Source organism: Terrapene carolina, unplaced genomic scaffold (assembly GCF_002925995.2).
Source record: "Terrapene carolina triunguis isolate 2854851 unplaced genomic scaffold, T_m_triunguis-2.0 Scaffold374, whole genome shotgun sequence".
Lineage (NCBI taxonomy): Eukaryota > Metazoa > Chordata > Testudines > Emydidae > Terrapene > Terrapene triunguis.
In genome coordinates this window covers 17,830,018-17,854,907 of record NW_020664725.1, presented here as the reverse complement: position 1 = coordinate 17,854,907, position 24,890 = coordinate 17,830,018, and the positions used below count along the sequence as shown (strand labels likewise).

The 24,890-nt window shown below is 41.4% G+C and overlaps 1 protein-coding gene across 1 annotated transcript in view; it reads right to left on the bottom strand.

Annotated features, from left to right (window-relative positions):
- KMT2A (lysine methyltransferase 2A) overlaps positions 1-24,890 on the bottom strand; it is a 53,685-nt gene that overhangs the window by 8,876 nt on the left and 19,919 nt on the right. Inside the window, exons 14-31 of the mRNA XM_026657893.2 lie at positions 24,039-24,152; positions 23,113-23,327; positions 21,239-21,412; positions 19,308-19,418; positions 18,865-18,938; positions 18,228-18,421; positions 17,102-17,208; positions 16,248-16,385; positions 14,294-14,452; positions 13,873-13,990; positions 13,697-13,775; positions 13,248-13,408; positions 11,300-11,485; positions 5,997-10,314; positions 3,490-3,567; positions 2,363-2,427; positions 1,248-1,418; positions 515-589 (exon numbers count right to left, since the gene is read on the bottom strand). Of these exons, the coding sequence (XP_026513678.1) occupies positions 515-589; positions 1,248-1,418; positions 2,363-2,427; positions 3,490-3,567; positions 5,997-10,314; positions 11,300-11,485; positions 13,248-13,408; positions 13,697-13,775; positions 13,873-13,990; positions 14,294-14,452; positions 16,248-16,385; positions 17,102-17,208; positions 18,228-18,421; positions 18,865-18,938; positions 19,308-19,418; positions 21,239-21,412; positions 23,113-23,327; positions 24,039-24,152 (6,537 nt within the window). The remainder of the gene's footprint in view (positions 1-514; positions 590-1,247; positions 1,419-2,362; positions 2,428-3,489; positions 3,568-5,996; positions 10,315-11,299; positions 11,486-13,247; positions 13,409-13,696; positions 13,776-13,872; positions 13,991-14,293; positions 14,453-16,247; positions 16,386-17,101; positions 17,209-18,227; positions 18,422-18,864; positions 18,939-19,307; positions 19,419-21,238; positions 21,413-23,112; positions 23,328-24,038; positions 24,153-24,890) is intronic.

Genomic DNA, 24,890 nt, shown 5'->3' with positions numbered 1-24,890 from the left:
AGGACGCATCTAAACTAGTGCTATTTGTGCAGCTAATACACAGAATAAAAAGGTCAAATAGGCTCAGGTGGCCAGCCACCATACCTTAAGAGAAGTAGCATAATTTTCTTATTTGAAAAAGTAGCAAAATTGCCTAAGCTTTGTACAAAAAAGCCCAACATTTCACAGCAAATGTAGCTTGCTCAGTGGATCAAACACAAACCCTGACGCAAAGTAACGCATCAGGTAATAGGAGAGAAAGTCACTGACCCGATCATTCTCATATAAAAGTTACTGTGGCTACAATAGTGGAGCTTTTTATTTATGCAAACCTTGAGGAGTTTTGCCCTGCTTACATCAAAATATTTACTGCTGGAAATGTTTCTCCTTTAAAGAAGTGAGCTGTCTATAAGCAATTGCCCTTTTTCTTCTGAAGACTCTACTCTTGTTTGACAATTTCCTCATGACATTGGTTTATCTGCTCTTAAAATACACTTGCTGGCAAAGAGGAAACAACCTCAGTGCTTGGTATTACCTGCAAACGATAGCTGCTTCAGACGGGCATTGGAACGAGCTTCTTGAACTTTATCAGTCAGTGATTTCCAGGCATCTGGGATTAGAAAATGGAAGACAAAACAATAAAAGAAGCTTTGCATCTATCAGACATCAGGAGTAACTGGATCAGCAGCTCAGTACGTCTCTGGATTGTCTTCTCATTCAGCGAGGTCTGCAGTAACGCAGCCAAGTCCAGAGGCTGTGCGTGTATGCGTATGCACACAGTACCTATCAATATCTAGCAAAACACTCATGTGGCAGAGTGTGAATAAGCCATGTGGCAAATATAAAGAGAAATGCAATCAGTGGCCATAAACTCATTACTTCTCCTGTAGTTATACAGTTTTCACCCTCTCTAAAAAAACTTATTGGTGCACAGGCAAATAAGTTGCTTTAGCAATGACATTTGAAACAAAATTTAGATTACCTAATGCCTGGTATGTGTTAATTATTTGCTTTGTCCCACCACTCCTTTATATACCAACAACATTGTTGGTCAATGGATTCAAGACAAAGTGGGCCAATGCAGACATTTAACACAAACCAGGCACTCTGGCATAGGATTTTGTTCCAAAGCTTTATGTCTAAGAGAAGACAAGTCTATTCTGAAGAAGCTTGATACAGAGAGCACAATTTCTCAAAAAGCATCTTTTGTTTTTCACCTCTGGGAACAAAGCTCAGAAAAAGTTGCAATCAGAAATCACTGTCCTCACCTTCAATACTTTCTGCACAGATCTGAAAACCATCATCACTTGAGATCTCGAAAACTAGTCCTTTCTTTGGCTTCTTCTCACCAAGGCTTTCTTTCCTCTTTTGTTCTTGCTGCAGCCAAAACATAAGTGGGGAGCTGAAAGTGCCTTCCTCCTCCTCAGGAGCTTTGGATCCTGGAAGACAGACAGATCAATATGAAGATACACTTGGGCAGAATGAAGCTTTATTGTACCTCCCACCACCAAACAAACAGATACCTAATGGTGAAAAGAATTTGTCCCAGATTTGAACAATGGATGATTATTTCTAAGAAGCCACCAAAACTTAAGTATCATTCTTAGTAAGAGCTGCCTCCCTTATCCGTATGCCTGGGTTACTCCCTAGTTTTGAGACCCTTTTCATGCAAACCAACTCCTGGTTGCTTTGGAGGTTAATACAACCTGTAGAATCTCTGCATGGAGAACAGCACACACTATAGTAATCAGCAGAATCCATGTCCGCATGTGGACTCAGCCAGAACAATTCTGCTAATGATATTAAGTGACTTGTTAAAGTTCCACAATAATGGACTACCCACTGAACCATCTGCCATCACCAGTGGCAATGGGAATTATAAAATGGGAAAACAAAGACAGGTCTCTCCATGAACCATACTCTAGGGGAGCTACTACAGGAATATCAATTTCTGGTGATGATGAACAGAAAGAAAACTGCAGTTAATGGGACAACAGCTTTATCACCACAATTTTAATTCTGTTCTCTGTATATGGGCATTCTAAAGTCTGGAACGGGACTTTCTAAAGTCTGGAACTGTTCTGAAGCTCTCATTTCCTGATCAAGAACTGAGGTCCTGAGCATGGATTTTACATCCATTTGGAAAGTGAAAGCCAGATTACACCACAACATGAGAACATAAAAATCAAAGTTGCAAGTTTCTACAACTACAACCACACATGCAATTCACATGACTGTGACTGGAACATAGCTCTCTCCAAAACTAGCAGAAAACAATACAGTGCCTACTAAGAGTTCTTTAAAGCCGTCCAACATGAAAGTGACTATATAGTTCAACACCAAAGACTGCCAAGAAACTGCATTTTTGGAAGAAGTGACATACCTGTATTTTCTTGCTCATTTGCTGTGTTCTGCACTGACTGTGGCTCTGTAAGAACTGCCATTTGCCTTGGGGAAAGGGAAAGAAATGAAATAGAATGCTTGGCAAGAAACCACCCCACAGAAGGCAACTCCTGTTTTTTTCTATGGCTGAGCCCTCTCACCAGGCGGGGCTGTTTGTATTTCACAGAGACAATGTCAACTTGAATATTTTTAAATTGATTAAATATAAAAATTTCTAGTTTCTAATAGAGCACAGTTTAAATAATACTCTATTTCCAAATATGTTTATAAGAGTTTTTCAGTTCTCCAGGAGCTGTTTATAAGGATCCTTTCAGAAAGGGAAGAACTGACTGTGCAAGAGAACAGTGAACCAAACTGCATGCCTGTGACCGAAAGCACCTCTGTATTCACACCCTACACATTACCGTAATCACCTTTGTCCAAAATATGCCTTGAAAGTTATATTGGAAAACTAATAACTCACTGGTCAATAATATCATGGTGAAATGTATGTAATCCATTAACCATGAACCACACAGCCCTAACTAGACAAAAGTTGATTGCACCCCAGAACTTCACAATGCCTTATAATGATAGACTCAAAGAGCTCAAAGGCAAGGTTAAGGAGTGACTTGATTACAGTCTATATGTATCCACATGGGGAATAAATACTTAATAATGGGATCTTCAATCTAGGAGAGAAAGGTATAACACGAGCTAATGTCTGGAAGCTGAAGATAGACAAATTCAGACTGGAAATAAGGCATACATTTTTAACAGTATGCAACTATTTCCACGCATTTACTCCTGAATCAAGTATTCTGAAACCAGCTGGTTTCAACTGAAAATGAAAACATTCTTATACATTAACATTTATTTCTGGGACATTTATCACTGTGGCATGTGCTCTGATTATGTTATTACAATGAATCTTGTTCTACTAGATTAAACAAGGATTTAATATTGTGGCTAACAAGTGACATACATTCCAGACTGAAAGCTACCGGGGTATTTTAATTTACAACAAACAACAAATACAAGGAAGGAAGAACAGAGTTTTATTTTGTTTATAAGGTACTGAATATAAACCTGCAAAACCTGATGGGAAAGGTTTGTTTTAATACTTACCCTGCAGGCTGCCCAGATGGCTTTTGTGGTAGCTGATCTATACTTGTATCTTGAATGTCTGCCTTCACTGCAGGAGTCCTGGAACAGAAAGATTTGGGATAATTCAAAAGACTGTACAAATAAAAATTTACTGCGACCAAGAATTAATGGCTCTAGTGGGACTGCCATAAGTGATTCAGCATTTCAGCAAACTACAAAAATAGGAACAAATGCTACTGTGAAACCAGAGGACAGAAAGTAGATCAAATTGCTAGTGCTTTAGGTCAGATTCAAGACTTGCACTTCAAAGGAATGGAGTACTCTAGGATCTTTACAAGGATGTTTTTGCATAATCATAAGCATGGAGCCACGGGGACACTCCATAAAGGATGGTATGCTGGCAAAAAAAAATAGCCTAGAATATTTACAAATAGAAGTCCAATTATGTCTAGAAGATTGTGGATCAATTGCTTTTCAAAACAGACTTACAGCACTGAGTTAAAAAAAATCAAGGAACTGTAGAACTGAATCATATGACCCAACTAACCAGAGTAAAAGGTCAAGGGACCTGCCTAGTACTTTTGAGCAGGTCCCTTGTCCTCCAGGAACTGCAGTGGATTGCTGGGTTGCCCTTGGTCAAATCCCTTATCATATGGACTGCTGGCAATGTCACACAGAGAGGACACTTGGAGGACTTTCTGAACAAAAATGTTAAGTGTCACATTCAGCACCCAGGTCCACAGTCCTTATTCTCCCTTCTTCCTACAGATTTGCACTTCAAGTAAAATCACCAAGACAAATGCTACTTCAATTCAAAGACTGGAAAGAAATTGCCATACAGTGAGACACTTGAGTTCAGTCTGTTTAGCTTATCAAAACAAATCAAAGAATGATATAAATGTAGGACTGGAAAGGACCTAAGAAGATTGAGAGTTGACTTGATTACAGTGTATAAGTACTTCACTGAGAGAATATACCACATACTGAACTGCTCTTTAAAATAGTTTAAACTCTATAAACTGATGTTAACTGGCAGTTGTGAAAACATCCCAGAACCTGGTGGCAAAGTCACGTGCTGATCCTGAAGACCAAGAACCATTGGCTGGAAGTTAAAACCAGACACATTCAAGTTAGAAAAACAAACATTTAAAAAGTGGGGGCATTTAACCATTGGAACAAGCTACCAAGGAAAGTGGTAAATTCTCTTCAAATGCAGACTGATTGACTAAAACATCTTAATGAAAAGCAAACACAAGCTATTGGGCTCAGTACAGGAGTAATACGGTGACATTCTTTGGCCTGTAATATATATAGATCTGACTAATTTATCTAATTATCCCTTCTGGCCTTAAATTCTATAAACATTCCCTATAACTTGTGAGTCCTCTTTCCAAAGGAAAGAGAAAACTCTGTTGCATGATGAAAATGCAGTGTGATTACTGACATTAACTGGCATACAGCTTTAACCCTTTAAATAATTAAACAACTAAAAAGACATCTATCCAAGGCTCTAGAAGCATTTACACACAATTAACCATATAATTAAATCTCAGCAGCATTAACATGCTATTAACAACATTTAACTGAGTATTCTACTCCCGTGACATTTTAAAATCGTACCATGGCGTTCAAGAAAAAAGAGAAAAACGAGAGGGCAAAACATAGGGCAGAATGAATTCAAAACAATTTACGAACTACATGTAGGGATCCCACTTCACCAGCCACTAAAATATAGACATTTCTAAAAGTGAAACAGGACACTTGTTTTCCAGCACACAGCAACAGCACACAACAGATAGGGTGTGCGGAATCCCATTGCCACTTGAAATAGCAGGGTTATTTGGGAAGGCAGACTGTAATAATCCAATTAGAAATTTGGCTAGGATGTTAGGACTAACTCTCCGCTTGCAAAAAGTACCATGGGATCTTCAAATGACTACAACTGGTCAGAGGCTCAGTTTTAAGTTCTACCTAAAAAGCTGGTATCGCGAGCAGCATAGTACTTCCATTAGGAACATACCAGAGCAGTCTCTTGGTAATGACTTGGAAGAGTGCAACTTCCTCAGACCAACAGCATTTCCTGTAACCACCATGCTTTCCTTGCAGAGTTCCAATCCAAGTTCTAATCAGGCCAAATGCTGCCAGATTTTAAGATAAAAAGTATGTATTGATAGATCCAAAGCATCTATCAACATGATAGCTAACCACCAACTAAATTATAGCACAGCTAGAGGTACCATGTTTGCAAACAACTCTGCTCCCCCAAATAAATGGTTACCAACAATCTGTAAGGGCTGTCAACCATGAATGAAGGCAAAAATTGTGTGTTGACCTCTTTAGAAATCTACTTTCCCTGTCCAGATGTCCATTGATGGCAGTGAATGCTACTCTAAAATTTATTACTAAAGGATTCTCTATGAGAAGATAAAAAGGAAATCTGATGTGGGGACAAGTGCAACAAGAGCCAATTTTTTACCACTGTAACAAAACCTCAAGGATACACAAAAGCAAACATATGTTTCTCTTACCCTGCAGCTGAGACCTGGGATACAGCATTGGCCCCTCTGTCTGGAATGTGTACTTCAGGGGGACTGGTCCACATGTGAGAAGTTTTATGCTTCTTTCCATTCGCTTTGTCTAAAGGCGGTTGAATTCGTTTAATTTTTGGCTTCATTTTTGTGGGACCGAGCACTGAGCTACTTGCAGACTGTTGGCCAGATGACGGGGAGCCTCCAGGCGAAGCTGAACTGGCATGCATTGCAGTCGAGGAAACCTTGCTTTGCTCGAGGCCTGTGTTGTTAGGAATGTCCACTAGCTGTGGAAAGCTTGACAACTGAGGTGCTGAAGCAGTGGCAAGGTCCAGCTGGGAAGAAGCATTTTTGATGGCTAAAAGTTGTGTCATATGCTGAAGCTGATAAGGACCTTCTGGGTCAGTGGATGATTGAGCAACTGTCATGCCCATAGTCTGTGCTGAAGGCAATACACATATGCTTGATGCAGCGGTCATTGCTGCTGTAGCTGGAGTTTGTGACGTCCCCAGTTGTGAAAACATCCCAGAACCTGGTGGCAAAGTCATGTGCTGTTCCTGAAGACCAAGACTTTGCTGACTGGCTTTGATCAAGAGATTGCTTATTGAGCCAAGGTCTCCCAACAATCCAGGGCTAGTTAATGTTACAGAACCCTGTCCCAAAACATGGCCAGGTACTGACCCACCAGTGCTAGGTGCTGCTGTGGCCTGCATGGATACTACATTCAGCACTGATGAATTTGATGCTAGTCCTGACACCGGCCCTGTCGTGAGGTGGCCGGCATCTGGTCCAATAATGCTGGGTGAAGTGCCCACTGCCGCAGCAGGGGCTGCTCCCACACCTTGGGGCAGCAAAGACGCTTGCTCAAAATACATGACTCCAGACTTAGACCTTTTAATAATATTGGGAACAGTCCTATGGGATGTCGAATTTCCAAGGGTCCCCAAATCTAATGGGCTGTTGGAAAGTTGGGAGGGAGCAAAATTAATCAAAGTCATGTTGGAAACCATATCTGAAGGAGCTATGGCAGAAGGGGTTCCAGACGGAGCTAGCTTTTTATTCTTTCGTGACTGCAGTCGGGAGATTGGCCTTTTCTTCCCAAGGCCAGATGTTGGGGTGGTAACTGTAGTGCCAAGGTCTGTCCTCTGGCTTGCTTCAGACACTAAAAGCTGAGGATCAGGAGGTGGCTGTACACCAATAAGGAGACCTGATGCAGGACTGCCAATATTTGGTGGGAAACCACTCTGAGTAGCTGTGGGAAAGGTATGCAAATGCTGGTGATGGGACATAGGCAACAGTCCTTTGCTAGTGGGGGGGAATAAAGACTGAGATGATGGCAGGCTTGGATTTAATTCCGTAGTCAATGTAAGTGCACTGCCCATGGGCCCTAGCACTGAAGTATTGGTCTCCATTACGCTCTGTGCAGAACTACCAGAAGGAGTCAGCTGTATTTTTTGTGTAACACCATTGGGAAGAGTCTGGAGGACATACAGAGGCTGCATATTCTGATTGACTACCAGAAGTTTTTCAGTGGTTGGTTTTAGGTGGGGCGGGGTTGTCTGTACTGCAGCATTAGAAATCTGAGATGGACCAGGACTGTCAGTGGAGTTTGGAACGTATTTTTGGTTTTGAAGAGGAACAGTAGGCGATACTGGCACTTGGAGTCCAGGAGTACCGCTGTTCCTAGTTAAATCCTGGTTGCTGCCATGTCCTTGCTCTACTGAGGCACAAGGTGGGCTGGCTATGTGCTCTGCATCTATGTGACCTTGGATGAAATGATCAGGAGTCATATGTCCTTCAGGGCTTGGGTCTACCCCTGGGCTTAAAAGAGTTGCATCCCCTTCACCGGAGGCAGATTTTTCTGTGACTGTAACTCTCTTCTCTCCAGATTCTGTGGAAGGTAAAGCCAGTATAGACCTCTCTCCTGAAGATGAGAGTGAAGACTCTGAAATTACAGCAAGCCTGTTGCGGTTTTGGCTGGGCACAGTAGGACTACGAGTAGTTAGAACGGAGAGATCTGATGGAAGTTCTAAAGGCAACTCAAACTGCTCCTCTGCTGATATAGAGGAAGAAACACTACTATCCACTGGTTCAGCAGTTGGCAGCTGTTGAGAAAACACTTCAAACAAACCCATGTCCTTGCCACGATTACTATCAAGACCTAGCCCTTCCCCCAGCGTTAGAAGTTCAGATGAAGAGGACTCCGGGCTTTCTCCTAAAGCCTGCATCGATGGTGTATTCTTTAGTACAAAGTCCATGATGTCCGAAGGGAGAATGTTTCCACAGTCATCGCTATTGTTATTGTCAGAGTCTGACTTTAGCAGTTCTGTGTTAAAAGTATCCAATAAGTTCTTCTCTGAGGGTGTGCTAGCATGAGCTCTACGGCCTGTGTCCAAGGAACTCAGCTGAGCTTCCAAGGAATCCTGACCCTGTGTTTTAACCCTGCTCACAGCATGGCAATTATCAATCTTTGGGTCAGTCTTATGGCCAGTGGAGTTCTTGGTGACCTGTACTTTCTCTCCAGCTTCTTCAGCTCGATCAAGCTTTAAGTTTTCAGTCCCATTTTCTTTGCCACTTCTTTTGGTTACCTGATTTACTTTTCTTGTTGTTGCTGTAACACTTGTATCACTTTCTGTTCCATCATCCACACCATCTAATTGGGAGATTTTTGGAAGATTGCACTGCTCCTCTTCCTTGAATAAATTATGGGATCCAAGCCTCTCTTCTGCACTTGAGGAAACCACTGTCCTGGTGAAATTGTAGTAGTACAAGTCATCTTCATCCGAAGTACTTAAGTCATCTGCACCATCTACTTGTCCTTCTGCAGACCTCTTTCCTCGCTTCTTCCCAGTTGAGTTGCTGTAAAATGGAATGTCTTCCTCTCCATAAGATCTCACACCATACAAAGGAGTTAATCCAAAGAACATGTTAGATCTTGCCCGAGCACTTCGCCGGGGATACCTCCGCTTGTAGGAACCATCTTCCTGAGCTTTAGTTCCATCCTGAAGCATCAAGTTTCTGTCTTCAACAGGCAGATTCGGATAAGAATTATTTTGAGATTCCTGGGTAGGAGTATCACTTGGACTTCCCTGGACAACAGAACCATCTCCTTGGCTTTCAGAAGTTGAAGATAGCTCTGTCAAAGCAGTTGGTTCTGCACCCTTACTCTGCGATTCGGCATCATTTTCTTTCTGTGCATTTTTAGATTGGCTTTCACTTTCCATCTTAAGAGGAGTCAGGGTTACTTTAACTGTGCGTTTTCTAGGAGCCTGTGCTTCCTTTGAGCCCACTTCAACTTGCACCAATGGAGCTTTAGATGCCCCTTGTGTAGGTGGAGACTTATCCCCCGTTTTCTCAGCAGAAACATTACTACACAACCTCTGACTAATCTGTTCAGTTGCCAAAACCTGATTTATGAATTCTGGTTTTAAGCTTCCTTCATCACAGGTGGTCAATTGACTCGAGTCTGTAAAAGTTTTTACAGAATGTTTCTCTTTGTAAGTGTCTTTTGTTAACTTTTTTCCTTTCTGTCGTCTGTCTCTGCAAGCAGAAACCACGTGGTCACTTGCTGCAGAAGACCTGCTACTTATTCCAGCAGGCTTTAAGTTCTTTCCATCTATATCTTCAACAGAAGGGATTTTTTCTGGTTGTATGAGGTCCATATGTAGGTCTCTATCTTTCCTTGGGCCTCTCTGATGGAAAGATGGAAAGGGCATTGTATCTTTGGAAGAAAGTGTCGCAGAAGAAGGTTCTTGAAAAGTTCCCTTTTTATTAATGTTTAATTCTATGCCTGATGTACTAAGCACTTGGGTGGAGATTTTAGTATTCCCAGATGAAGCAAAGCTATGAGCTGAAGAATCTGAGTCCTTTGAGCTCAACAATTTTGTCTTCTCTCCCTTTGAAGATGTGCTTTTGGACATAGACTCTGAACTGGCAGAGTGTTTTATTTCTGAAGACTGAGATCCACCCAAATGACAAGTTTTACTTCCACTTGTAGCTACCGTTCTCGGAGAGCTTGAAGAGTTAGGGCTATTTTGAGCTAAAGCACTTGGAGCACTTAAATTCACTGACCCTTTGAAGCTGTCTATATTTTTTGAGCTTGATTCATGCTCTGAAGAGGATCCGATACTAGATACTCCAGGCACAGTGTGTCTGGAGTAAGTGTTCCCAACTCTGGTGGGAAAAATCATTCGGAGTTTTGACTGCTGTTGTGACAAAGAGGAGGTACTGTGTCTCCTAGAGCCAATGCTTCTAAGTCCAGAGGATAATAAAGGATCTCCCACTGTTACTATTTCATGGGTCATTGGTGTAGGACTTCCTGAAGAGGAAAAGCAGGGAAAAAAAATACAGTGAAACAATATGGGTATCACACAGCCAACACATTCATGCCATTTGATTATACAAACGATGCACATACCTAAGAAATTCAACAAACAAAACATATTTTAGAAATACTGTCAAATTAAAAATGAAGAAATAAGACTGAAGATACGTATTCTCCCAAAATCAGTCTCTTTGTAAACATCCAATATTGTCAGCTCTGCATCTTTTGAAGCTAATGTTGATAATTTCTGAATCATACCCTGTAGGGTTCGATGCTACACAATTTCAAGTCTCTGAAATGCAAGAACTAATTCTGATTTACAAAGACATCACAAAAGTTAAACAAATGAATTCAAAATAACTCAGAAGTGTTATTTTACCTGCTACCTCTCACTGCTGGCAACATTACACATGTTAATGTCAGAGCATACTAGTTTCAGGATAACTTAAGAGGATTACTATCTTGTCTTTAAAAGTAAATTTGAACTGATGCTTAATGTAGGTTTTCAACACACTCTGGAAATAATTCAGTAAGTATGCTCTCTTTTTGACTAAAAGTGAACTTTGGTATATCTTTCATCCAAAGGATTTCAAAGCTTTTTATAAAAGATTCTACAAATGCTTTTTAAAGAACACATGATCACCACACAAAAGAATTACATCACCCAAGATACTGAAATTCTGAGTCTCACTAAAAAGTGCCATTTAAAATTTTTGGGACCTTAATAAGCCAAAACTATGACCGCTGCTGAGAGCTATTACAATTCTAGAGCCTTTCCCTGGGCATATTTTTGTTTTGAGTATGCAGCCCTTGACAAATAACCTCTCCTGCACATCCCCCAGAATCTCTCTTCTTCCCTCATGCTCCGTTTTGCACTATCATCTCCACAACAAACAAACTGAGTATCTAAAGTGAGCAGAACTTGAGAAACAAAGCATGAGAGAGACACAAAAACAACGAAAGAAAGGCAGCACAATACCTGCAGAGGGCAAAGGCCTAGACCCAGGAGACCGCTGTGTTAGGGGATAGATTGGTGTCCTGACCCTGGGACCTTTTGAGATCAGAGGATAGTAACAGGAACTGGAGGTCTGAGAATGCAGGGGACGATCTGGAGATGGAGGGTTTACCATTTCTGGTGTATTTCGACTCTCTTTGGATAGAGTTTCTGCTGCAGAGTAAGAGTAATAAAAATTCAGACATTAAAAACTAAAACCCTGGACCATCTGTTGTTGACAAGTTTCACTCAGCGAAATCAAGATACATTTTTTAAACAAAACATAAAACCACTGACATCTTGTATTAGATCCTCAGGAAGTAATAGTCTAATTTCTTGCCCCGAAATATGTTTTTTCAGCTGAAACTCAAACAAAAAATACACAACGTAAAACTAATTTATGACCCACCCATGTGGCAGCTTCACTAATACTTTGCCCTGGGGTAATGACCTTGTCTTTTTACATGTCAATAAAGCCCCATGAACACCTTTGCCACTACAGTAATAAGGAAGTCTCCTGATTCCCAAGCCTTGGCTATAACTACCTACTTAGGTACTCAGTGAAGCACTGCATACCAGAGGAGTGTATATTCTGGTGTGTCCCAACTGCCCCATGTAGACCCTACTGACATGCTCTAAAAGGCATCCAGTGCCCACTGATGTGATTCTTTCTGAAACACTACTATGTTAACATGAGGAACCTCTTAGAAAGCATTGGCAGAGCAACGCTTTGGATCAATTTACAATTTACACCAGTCTAGTGCACACTGCCAAGGTGTGTAGACAAACCCTTACACTCCCCTTCTATCCATAGACTTGCACTACAGTCAAAGTCCTCATGTACTGTTCAGCAAGATCGATTTCAATTCTACAGCAAGGCTCAAAGGATTCTGTTGCAGCAGTCTTGGGGCAGCAAACCTGAAATTTTGTGGCAACTGTATTTAAATGAAAAATGGAGGATTTAAATAATTCGGTTTTGATCTAAATGGCCTAGGACCTGCCGACCTGAGAAACAGTCTCTTCTTGTGCAATACTGCCACAGTTGTGATCAAGAGAGACTTGAAACGGAGCCCCAAGGTGATAGAATATTTTCAGAGAGATTCATTGCTTTGGGAGCTATCCTCACTCTAGGTCAGAACAGCTAGGTTCAGCTGATCTTCAAGGGGCAACACAAGGCTTATCTGAATACTCAGGCTTTTGGGGATGTAGGGCTTGAAGAGGAGAGGAATTTTATTGGAGATTGCTGGTGCATTTAGCTGTTTCAGGTTGTTTTTTATTTTTGTCAGAGGTGCCTAAAATAATAAGACAGACGCCCTTTTGTGTATATTTTTAATATACTGCAGGTTTTTGTACTGACAACGCATAACTGCATTGTAGAAGTTGTCTGGAAGTGAAGCTGGAGGTTTTGACAGCTTGGAAGGAGGTAACTGAGGCTGTCAGCATCTGTGGAAGAGTAGGAAGCAGTCTGGAATTATGGAACAGGCATAGCAGTTAGCTGATTTTGCTAAAACTAACAGCAGTGAAATATTTACCAATATTGACATTTAAAGCATAATTTTTGGTTTCAGAGTTAACACCCCTGTGCTAAATGGGTCAGTTCACAACTCTCAGAGCGATTGTGTCAGGCTATCTGAAGACTGGAAGGCAATGCTGCATCAGCTTAGGTTCAAGTTTCCAAGACTACCTATGCAACTATGAGTCCTAGAAACAATTTTTTAAAATAAAATCATAAGATACTGGAGCACACTTCTGCAGCACAGAGGGTATTCTGTGTCAAGTTCTATGTCCAAGAACACACAGGGCACTGAGCACAGGACAAAAAATTCACGTTTTGGAATATCTCTCACCTGCTTACTAAAAATCATGAGCCATATGGTTGAAGAAAAAAATATACAGAGGATTTGCCACTATAAAAGTATCTTAAGAGACTTGCCTGTTGGGGGTGCTGGACTATGAGCAATTGTCCTGTTCTCATCATGCTCTACAGTGCTATTGATATCTGGCTCTATGACAGGAGGTCGACATTCCATGATCTTACAAGTATACACACAGCGCTTCCGAGCGTCTGTTGTGCTCCAGTACACCCTGGAACACCTGGAAAATATTTAGAAAGTAAAATAAATTTTGTCACTAATGTAGAGAGAGACCTCCACATTCCTGTCTTCAGTTTTCATCTTCTCAAAACTATGGAGGCTATATGCTTCCTGTACTATTTGGAGTCATCCCAGCCAAATTCCAAGGTTCTTGAGCAGTTTTTGCTCAAACAAGCTACCATCAGCTTCAATGAAAATTTCCCTGAATAAAGACCTATGGATCGAGCCCATGACTGATAAGAGTCTAGTACAGTAAGATCTACCTAATGATGCAACAGTTTATACTTACTGATAACCAATGGGGAACAGCTTGTCTTCACAGTCTGACAGATCATTCAGAATTCCTAAGCAGTCTATAGTCATTGAACCTAAACCAGAAAGAGGACAAGAAGAGTTCTAGAAGAGAGAGGAGATCAGATTCCAGCACCAAAAGACAGAACAACCACTAAGAGACACAGGCCTTACCAATCATCATGTGGATGTTTTCTGGCTCCAGGCCACTAAGAAATTTTCTTCTCAAACTGATCCCTTCAAAGTCCACAAAAACTCTTCTAAGAACTTCAAACCCATTCTCCGGTACCACCTAGAGCAAGAACCCCCCGAGCAACACATTAATTTTAAAGGAAACATGCATGTTTCACCCAGCCTCGCTCAATGGATACTTGATTTGGTCTCTCAGATGGGGCTGTGTGGAGACTTATACAGCACTTGCCACACCTATCCAGAGCTGTTAGTCACATCACTAACCTCTCTTCCCCACTAGTGTGTCAGGTCCTTACTTTCATGAAGAGGACATTCACCTAAACCTTTTAAGAAATAAAAATGCTTATTGCTACAGTTCTCCCAAGCCTCGGACAAAAAGGGGTATGAGAGTGTGAGATCTCACCTCTCCTTTGATCAAGTCACGATGCCGCTGGCAGTACACTTTCTTATCATCCAGAAAGACACAGTTCTTGGCTCGGGAGCACATGAAGTGATAGTTGCTAGTGCAGGAAGTAAGGCAGCAGCCTACTGTGGCACCTGACTTTTGGCAGAACTCACATCTCTACGAAGCCAAAGCATGGAAAAATTACAAAGACGTCTTTTTGAACAAATCATCATGTCACTATCATTTGTTTCTTTCACAGACTGAAAAAGGGGTTTAGACTTTGAATGAGCTTATGTTAATGAAAGTCAAAAATTATACAATGCGTTATTTTGCATAGGCTCACACCCAAAAACCCATCCACAGGAGACAGCGCACATGTGTGCGTGGGGGGGAGGGGGGGTTGCAGTGGAGAAAGAGGAAAATTCCCTGAAGACCATACTATTTTCCACCTAAACTTTGGATCCCTCAAAATCCACAGAGAGGTTATTCTGCTTATCCTTCAGGACAAGAACCACACAGGTATGCTTGGCTGAAGCCTGCACAATTGTGCGTGTGCACCCCTGACCTAGAAATGGCAACTACTCCCTCCTGTAGGCCTTGGTGCTGGCCAAAATACAGGCACAATTTATCACTATTTTTGAAGCTTTAATACGAAAACCATTGTTTAGGGGGAAATGATGCAATACCAAGATTTGGTCAGATTAGTTCAATTTGATTTGTGCAATTGCCTTCAGCCCCATTTCCTTTCTTCTAGAAAGAAAGCAGCCACTGTGTCACAATAAGAAGGTTACTCCATTTTCCAAGTCTGGTCAGAATTTAGAAAAACCTTTTGCAGAGTTTATGATGATGTCTCTCTCTGTAGGCGAGATCTCTACAGAATAACCAGCCTATACTGGATTTTATGAACATCCGCAAATGGCAAGCAGCCATTTTGGCTCAGTCAATAACTTATTTTGAACTAACACTCTTCAGCCCAGTTATCCTGGAATAGTGCCTCTCTCTTACCCAAGCCTCACTAGAATCAAATTTTTAAATAAATTAAAATTAAATTAAATTAATGGAGATATCCTATTTCCTAGAACTGGAAGGGACCTTGAAAGGTCATCGAGTCCAGTCCCCTGCCTTCACTAGCAGGACCAAGTACTGATTTTACCCCAGATACTTAAGTGGCTCCCTCAAGGATTGAACTCACAACCCTGGGCTTAGCAGGCCAATGCTCAAACCACTGAGCTATCCCTCCCCCCTAAAGGCAAATGCAGACAGAGATGAACCAGAAAGTCCTAAATATATATAGCAGCAGTTCTCAAACTGTGAGTCAGGACCCCAAAGTGGGTTGCAAACCCATTTTAATGGGGTTGCCAGGGCTGGTGTTAGACTTGCTGTGGCCTGGGGCTGAAGCCCAAGCCCGGGTTGTGGGGCTCAAGCTTTGGCCCCTCCGCCTGGGGCAGTGGGGCTTGTCTGGGCTCAGGCTTTGATCCCCCTTCCTGCAGTCATGTAGTAACGTTTGTTCTCAGAAGGGAGTTGCAGTGCAGTATGTAGTTATACATTTCATATTTTAGTGCAATATTTAGCTGTGCAACTGACATCCCTCATCGCTGCCATGGTTCTTAAGTGCTGAACTCACAAAGAATTTGTTCATGGGAGATTCCCCTGTAAAATTCTGAGTCCATAAAGTGTTGCCCTCCTATTACAAGCAAATTAACCCTTTGGTCTCCAACATTTTTCTATACCAGGAGTTCACACTGCATCAGGAGGAAAAGTAGGCTTTCAAATGCCTGCCAGCCAGCCAGCCAGCCAGCCAGCCAGCGGAAGGACTAGTTAAGGAACATACTCTATGTTACAGACAGTGGTAAAACTTAAAATCAGAAATCAGATTAATAATAGGAAGGGAGAGGAGGGAAAAAACCCACAAGAATTCCTTTAGATGGACTCCAGTCTCAACCCTAACCAAGCCACATTTGCTTATACTCACCAACTGCTTCCCTCTGATCACAGCCATGTGTACATTTTTCAGAGACCCATCATCATCCTCAAACACTTCTGCTGACCATAAAGCACAGTTTACATGTGTCCATTCATTCTGGCCAATGTACAGGAGACGTCCAGCATCCTAAAGAAAAACATGTAATAAATAGTTTTTCAAAGATTCCTTAGGACAGTGGTTTTCAATCTTTTTTCATTTGCAGACTCCTGGGAGGTGTGCACTCCTTTCGAAATCTTAGACATTTCAACAAAGGTTGAAAACCATTGTCCTAAGGTACAGCAATGCACAAAGATCCCAGCAAACTTCCACTTGCACTGGATTTCAATCCACCCAAAAAGGAAGTTTAGCAAATTAGCAGTAATCTCAGTTTAAAAAAAGGACAGCCTAAATAGTAGTTAAGCTCCAATTTTAACCTGTTATATGCTCCATAGTACTCAATGTGCTATTGGAAGCTGAAAAATTAAACTTTTGTTTCTACAGGTTCTCTGTCTGTGTCCCAGAATCAGAAATTTCATCGGAAATAAATGCAGCTCATAATTTCCCTCTATGCATTATTTCGTGAACTCGTATCAAAGGAGTGACTCTTAAAATGCCAAAAAAATAAAAAATAAATTAAAAAATAAAATTAAATTTGGAATTAAAACCAAACCACACTCCAGATCAGAACAAACCAGGCTTAAAGAAAAAGGTTTTTTTGACCTAATGCAAGCAATACTACTTTAATATTAACTATGACCAGAGAAATCAGTAAGCATCTATCCTATTACCAATGGCAGCTCAAAAGGACAATCCATCGTCATAGTCTGTCACTATTATAGAGAGAGTGCTGTGCAGATACTTACGTTAGCACTATCATCACCATATTTCAGACAGAGTGCACACTGCCTATTGTCTTCCACATCAGGAGGTGGATTAAGTTCAGGGCTATCCTCCCGGCTTCTATCAGAGCCTTACAGCAAAAAGAAAGAATGTTTATTCTTGGCAACTGGTTCTTAAAGAGAGAGTGGGGGAGGGAAATACTTATTTAGAAAACTTGTCAGTTTAAGAGTTTTAAGTGCACAAATGTAGAAGAGTCAAATAGCAGCATATGCAGCATTCATTACTAGCCTGAATGTTTTAAACCAAAGAGCAGGGTCAGTAAGGCAGACCTCAGGGGCTACAGGGCCACTTTCTGGGGAGAAATGAACATGATACTGGCCATGGCTCAGCAGAGGAATCCCAGATAACTGTTCAGGTTAAGTTCTTTTAAGGTGTTCCTTTGCAGTCTCCTTTCAAGCCAGGCACTTCTATGTATTTGTCTCTTCCTGGCCCAGAAGAGACCGGTAGAGGGACCAGTAGAATGTCAGGTCTCACACCTAGTCCCCTGACCTCCCCCTCCTCATGGGCAGGGAGAGAAAAAAGGATGAAGAAAAGACAGACACCACCCCAAGGGCTGAGGCTTCCTGTGTAATAGTCCCATGATATAGGGCTGCTCCCATGACCAACTGGAGCCTCCTTTGATCTCGCTTGTGGTGTCTATCCTTTCAGCTCCTGGTGTCCTTAATGGAGCTGCTCTTCTTCTGCCCCTGGCACTGCTCTGCAACTTCATATTGCCTTCTGTATCGTGTCCCTGCCATTCTCCTCTCTGCCTCCCACCCCAGCAGCCTCTGTCCTGCTGCCCTCTTCTCCTCTCCCTACAGCCGGCCCTTGTACCCAGTTTATTTGAGTGGAGCTGCCAGGATCCTGGATGTGCCTCAATCAGCTCTGGCAAACAGCAAATATGCTGATTGCTTGATAAGGTCTGAACTAGCAAGAGATCATGAAACCATTCACAGATTATTCAAATACACCCAAGAGTTCTCTCAAAGAATGAACATGTACAAGTCCTTGTGTGGAGCTAATACAGTCTACCCCCTTGGCTCTCAAGATTTTGGAGAAGGATGGGCACATCAGGGTTTGGGTCATCTCTACAGGGATCTGGTTTCTTACTAGAGATAGGTGGTGTCGGCGGATGCAGCGGAGTTGGTGAATCTGGTTCTCCAGGCCCTTTGGGTTTTGGAGCTGGAATGATTTTCTTCATCAAAGGGGGCTGTTCAGTGTGGTTATTCTCTTCACGCTCCTGCCACTGAGCATAATTATGGTCAAGTGAAGGGGGCAGCACTGCATTCGGCAACATCCCACTGCTGAAAATGTAAAGAGGAGTCAATGGTCAGACCTGGCTCTACCGAGTGACCTGAACACTGTAAACATCCTACAGTCGGTATCCAGTTACAGTTCCTTTCAATACTTAAAACCTGTATTCTGCTCTCAACTAATCACTACTACCAATCAGTTACATTTCAACATTTGTGTTGCTGTCGTCTGTTTCCTTCAGGGATGATATAAACACAGAACGAAGGCGATGCTAGACAGAGGGCAGCTCACACCACATCAGCACACACGAAACCAGGCTCTATACCATGCTTTTAGTCTCTCCGCTTCAGAAGCACAAAATGCATACAATAAACCCATCTGGGAATTTGACTGTTGTTTTTACTACTAAGTAACAGCATGTCTTGTTCTTTTTTTTGCTTTGACAGCTGACAAACTGCAGGGTGCTGCTTCTGGATACAGAACAGTTACTTACTTGCTTGTTACTTTATTTGGCTCCCAAAACCTGGATTTTTTTACACTGAACCATGGAAAAACACGCTCCATTTGCTGAAATAAAAACAAAGCTAAATTAGAATATAAGAAAATATTAATGAAAAGATCAAAGAAATTCATCCAAGATCCACAGCAAACGTGCAGATCTCAGGTCAGTCAAGAAGACTTCATTAAGGTTGAGAACTGTGCCAAGGTACTAACTTATTTCCCAAGGACAGCCAACCAACCAATTGCTTAACCAGAAAGATGCTAAGTACACAGAATGTGATGAACTCTTTGAATTCCAGTGGCAGCACAAACAGCTAATCTGGAAGTTTGGGAATCAAGGGACAAACTTTTTTTTTTATTTTTATTTTTTTAAATTTTAAAACAAAGACGTAATTACATAGAAAGCAGCATTTAAAAATAAACTGTATTCCTCACCCGAATAAAGAAGGACTTGACCATGCTATTAGCTTTTTTAACTTCTGGTTGCCCTCCATCTGAATTAATGGCTGCTTGAATAATCTTCACAATATCATCACTAAATTCCAACTACAAGAAAACACATAGTTCATATCAACATGTTACCCTCTTCTGCACACCTGCGCCATCTCCAAATTCTTAGTCCGCATGGTAAGCCCCCACTGAATGGGATGCTCCTCCTCAAAAGGTCAGATCTTACCCCCTTTACACCTCAAGTTGCACACTGATTTGCGAATTGACTGGTGGGGTTGCTTCTAAGTGATGTGGAACATTTACATGATTTTCCCTCAGCCAATACCAAGAGAAGCAAAACCAAAGTCAAAATGGATCTTATGAGGTAACTAAACTGCCATTTTATACAGTGTCTTGGTCAAGTTTTGCGGTTATTTTAAAGACACACGGCATGTGGTTGCAGTGGAAATAGAATATACATTCAAAGGCAAGATTATCTTAAAATGAAAAAGCTTCTGAAAAAAATAAAATTGGTAAGATTATCACATTATTCAATGCTGGTTCCTTACATAGCAAGCTGATTCTGATTAGATATTGGTATAGAAAGTACGATTATTAAGTTTGCGGATGATACCAAACTGGGAGGGATTGCAACTGCTTTGGAGGACAGGGTCATAATTCAAAATGATCTGGACAAATTGGAGAAATGGTCTGAGTTAAACAGGATGAAGTTTAACAAAGACAAATGCAAAGTGCTCCACTTAGGAAGAAAAAATCAGTTTCACACATACAGAATGAGAAGAGACTGTCTAGGAAGGAGTACGGCAGAAAGGGATCTAGGGGTTATAGTGGACCACAAGCTAAATATGAGTCAACAGTGTGATGCTGTTGCAAAAAAAGCAAACGTGATTCTGGGATGTATTAACAGGTGTGTTGTGAGCAAGACACGAGAAGTCATTCTTCCGCTCTACTCTGCTCTGGTTAGGCCTCAGCTGGAGTATTGTGTCCAGTTCTGGGCACCGCATTTCAAGAAAGATGTGGAGAAATTGGAAAGGGTCCAGAGAAGAGCAACAAGAATGATTAAAGGTCTTGAGAACATGACCTATGAAGGAAGGCTGAAAGAATTGGGTTTGTTTAGTTTGGAAAAGAGAAGACTGAGAGGGGACATGATAGCAGTTTTCAGGTATCTAAAAGGGTGTCATAAGGAGGAGGGAGAAAACTTGTTCACCTTAGCCTCTGAGGATAGAACAAGAAGCAATGGGCTTAAATTGCAGCAAGGGAGGTCTAGGTTGGACATTAGGAAAAAGTTCCTAACTGTCAGGGTGGTTAAACACTGGAATAAATTGCCTAGGGAGGTTGTGGAATCTCCATCTCTGGAGATATTTAAGAGTAGGTTAGATAAATGTCTATCAGGGATGGTCTAGACAGTATTTGGTCCTGCCATGCGGGCAGGGGACTGGACTCGATGACCTCTCGAGGTCCCTTCCAGTCCTAGAATCTATGAATCTATGATTCAGTTATATTAGCATTTTTACATATACTGCTCCCAAGACTCTCTTCCTTCTAAATATGAATAATTAATTTCCAGAGAACTCAGATGAAAACAAAATCAATGAAGTCACTGAACTATATATATTTAGTTAGAAGTAACACACAAAAGGTATCCTCTCCTGTTTTCTTGGATACAGATTTTTCATCAGCAACTGAAATAATTGTAACCAAATGCCTTCTCAGTGTAAAAGAACATGGAACAAAATGGTGTAAATTTAATATTTTAAAGGCTTCCCTTTAATATTATTTAATATTTTTAAAAGTTTCCTTGTTCAATAAAGATAGGACTTAGGCATTCTATGAGCTACTTCACAAAGATGGCGTTATAGTCACCAGAAAAGGGTATTTATTATAACTGAGCAATTATAACAAGAATGAGAAGTTACCACGGAAGTGTAACCTCCTTGATCCATTTTTCTTTTCACTCCTTCCAGGTCCAGAGGCTGCTGCTCCTCCTGCTTGCTGACCTCTGTTAGAACAGGAGGATCTGGACCTTCAGGAGAACTTCTGGATGGGATACTCTCTTCTGTCTCAGGATTTAAATCCGGTGGTTTGGCTGCCTGTTAACATTAAAAGGAAAAGGACAAAACATTCTATATCCAGCGTTATACTGAGTGAGAGTCACACTTAAACGCACTAACTTTTTCCTGCAGAAATGAAGATAGGGTGACAAAACAAAGTCACATGTTAGTAGGAAGAACAGTAGGCTCAATGGACAAAGCTCTGAGTCCTCCTCAAAAAAATAAATGGGAAAAATGTCTCTCTTTTTAAACTGATTCCTACTGCTGACTTCTACCCTTACTCCTCATTCAGACATGGTCACCAAATTCTATTAAATAATTCACTGTGGAACTAAAATGTTATGCAATCTACAATAATAATTCCTTTTGCTATTTCACGGTCATAATCTTTATTCTTTCCCCTCGCTCACGCCCTCCTATTTATTATCTCTTTCTGTTTAGTGTCTAATTTAGACACCTTCTTAAGGCATGAACCGATCATTTTTATCCAAAATAACATGCTCACCTATTGTGCTGTACAAAATAACTTTCTGGCAAGCTTCCAAAGTTTTGGACCAATTTTCAGACCATTCAGAAATGCAGCCACACAAATACATGCCTGCGGAACACCCTGCCTTCACGTAATACTTTGTACTTGTACAGTGCTGTTCCTCAAAGTGATTTATAAACATTAATTAAGCCTATCGTCATCCTGTGCGGTAAGTAACCAGACTCCATTTTACAGAAGGATAAAATGAGGCAGAGTGGGGAAGGGACTTATCCTGGGTTGCACAGTGGCAGAGTAGGGAATACAAAACAAGAGACCTAAACTTCCACTGCCCTATAATGTAGTTCCACAGTGTCACTTCACACAGGAAATGATAAGCATATGTGGGAAGTTTTGATATTTTATTATCCCATTATTGCAATTCAACCGTACTGTGCACAAAAGGGAGGCTATCCCAGAACTTTGGCAAAAAACACGTATGCATAACGATGCCTGGACAGGAAAGCAAAATCATTCGGCAGCAGAGCTTAAAATGAATACATTCCGAAATTTCACTGCTGAACTTAAGCAGCAACAAGCCCCAATTCATAAAAAACAGCTTTGTGAACTACACAGGGGCAATTCTCCTGCACGTCTGCAAGGATTTTCACAATTTATTACATTTCCTAGCATGGGCGCAAGTAGCAGCTTGTTCACGTGCAAAGGGCAGTGATCAGCTGTGGGAACACAAATTCATTTCCACAAGTCTGACAACTTTTTACAACCATAAAGTCTCCACCCTCAGTCAGAGACATTGTTACTGTTAAGTATCAGAGGGGTAGCCGTGTTAGTCTGAATCTGTAAAAAGCAACAGAGGGTCCTGTGGCACCTTTAAGACTAACAGAAGTATTGGGAGCATAAGCTTTCGTGGGTAAGAACCTCACTTCTTCAGATGCAAGAAGTGAGGTTCTTACCCACAAAAGCTTATGCTTCCAATACTTCTGTTAGTCTTAAAGGCGCCACAGGACCCTCTGTTAAAGTCCCAAATTCCCCCTCTCCCTAAAACACCACTTGTCCTACACTAATTTAAAGATTATATATCCTTCATGTCTACCTATGTAGATTACCATATAAAATAAAAACTTAATTACATATACTTTGATTTATCAAGTACAATGAATCAACTTCCCAAAAGAAGACATCTAGCAACAGTAGAACCCAATCTGGAGATGGGCATCTCATAAAATTGTGCTCAACGCAGAGGTGAACCCACCTGTCTGTAACGTAGTAAGTGACTGGTAGTCCTGGAATTTAACAAGGCTGTTAAAACCTGCTTCAAAGAAACTTGCAGCTCCTTTTCCAGTGCCAGCCGCCATTCGGCAGGGTGCTGCTCTGTGCAGTTAATGCAAGTGTATGCCACACTCTCAGGAAGGTTAGAGAGGATTTCATACATCTCATCTGGAGACAAAAAAAAGTAACAAACACAACCTGAGCTGCTTAACTAGAGGAGGGGTAAAGGGAGAGGCAAAAAAAAAAAAGAAAAAAGGAACCACTCTATATACCACACTTGCTTTGTCTAGCGATACCCAGTCTTTCCCATCAACAATCAATGGAGCTCGGCTGTTCTCAGTGGTGACAGATGACAGAACAAGGAGTAATGGTCTCAAGTTGCAGTGGGAGAGGTTTAGGTTGGATATTAGGAAAAACTTTTCCACTAGGAGGGTGGTGAAGCACTGGAATAGGTTACCTAGGGAGGTGGTGGAACCTCCATCCTTAGAGGTTTTTAAGGCCCAGCTTGACAAAGCCCTGGCTGGGATGATTTAGTTGGGATTGGTCCTGCTTTGAGCAGGGGGTTGGACTAGATGACCTCCTGAGGTCTCTTCCAACCCTAATCTTCTATGATCTTTGCATAGAGAGTAACTGTGGAACTCAGCTACGGTGCTATTACGTTAGGTAGCTTGTGAAGGAGGATATCAAAATTTGCAGAAAACTGTCAGTATTAAACCTGGGTTCAACTGTAGGAAGATCAGTATTTTTCTTAAAATACCACCCAACATACACTCTAGTAGTGAGGAACGTCTAAAATTTTATCCCTTTAGTCTAGTGGCAACACCCATACATGGAAACTTTTAATGCAGCCATATTATTGGTCCAGGGGCCAAGGAGAGCCTGCTGAGTAGTAAAGACAATTTGCCTCACCTGAAAGATTTTCACATTTGGAGTGGACCCAGCGATCACACTTCCCACACTGCATCATCTTACTCTCGTAGTCATCGTCATCATAGCACTTGTCACAGAGTGGGCAGAAGTTTCCTGTAAATAAGCCAGGACCTTCAATCATCATTCCAGCTGCTGCATGCACATCTCAAAGGCTGTCTGGCTGCTTACTATATTTCTGAGAAGCAAACCCACTGAAATCTTCCCGCCCAAATGCGAACTGCTCCTACTTCTACCCTTACAACGCACAGAAAAAATAAGAATGCCTACAAAAATAAACTACGATCCATGTGGGTCTTACAATTCCACTATAAGGAGGCACTTAATTTTTACCTTTATTGCAAGACTTGTAACAAAATAAAAGACTGACCAGATAGCTTTGTAGGGAAAAGTGTGAGAGAGAAAAAGATATACTTCTACAGGCAAAATAAGACAGAAAAACCTATCCTGCTAATCTGGCAAGTGGGATAAACTTAATTTCCTACCAAGGTCTAGTCATTTACCCCTCCCCTTATCATCCATACCCCTTAGATTCAGATTCTGAACTGACATGGGAGACTGAGGAAGAGGAAGAGGTCACCTAACCCAAAGTATTTGTTTTTTTAGCTATGTCTACACTACAGCCTATGCCAGCAAAATTTATGTTGCTCAGAGGTGTGAATATTCCACCCCCATGAGTGACATAAATTACACCAGCATAAGCACTCATGTGCACAGCGTTATGTTGGCAGGAGAGCGTCTCCCACTGACATAGCTTATCCTGCTCATGGAGGTAGTTTTTTTATGACAACGGGAGAGCTCTGTCCCGTTGGCATAGAGCGTCTTCACCACATG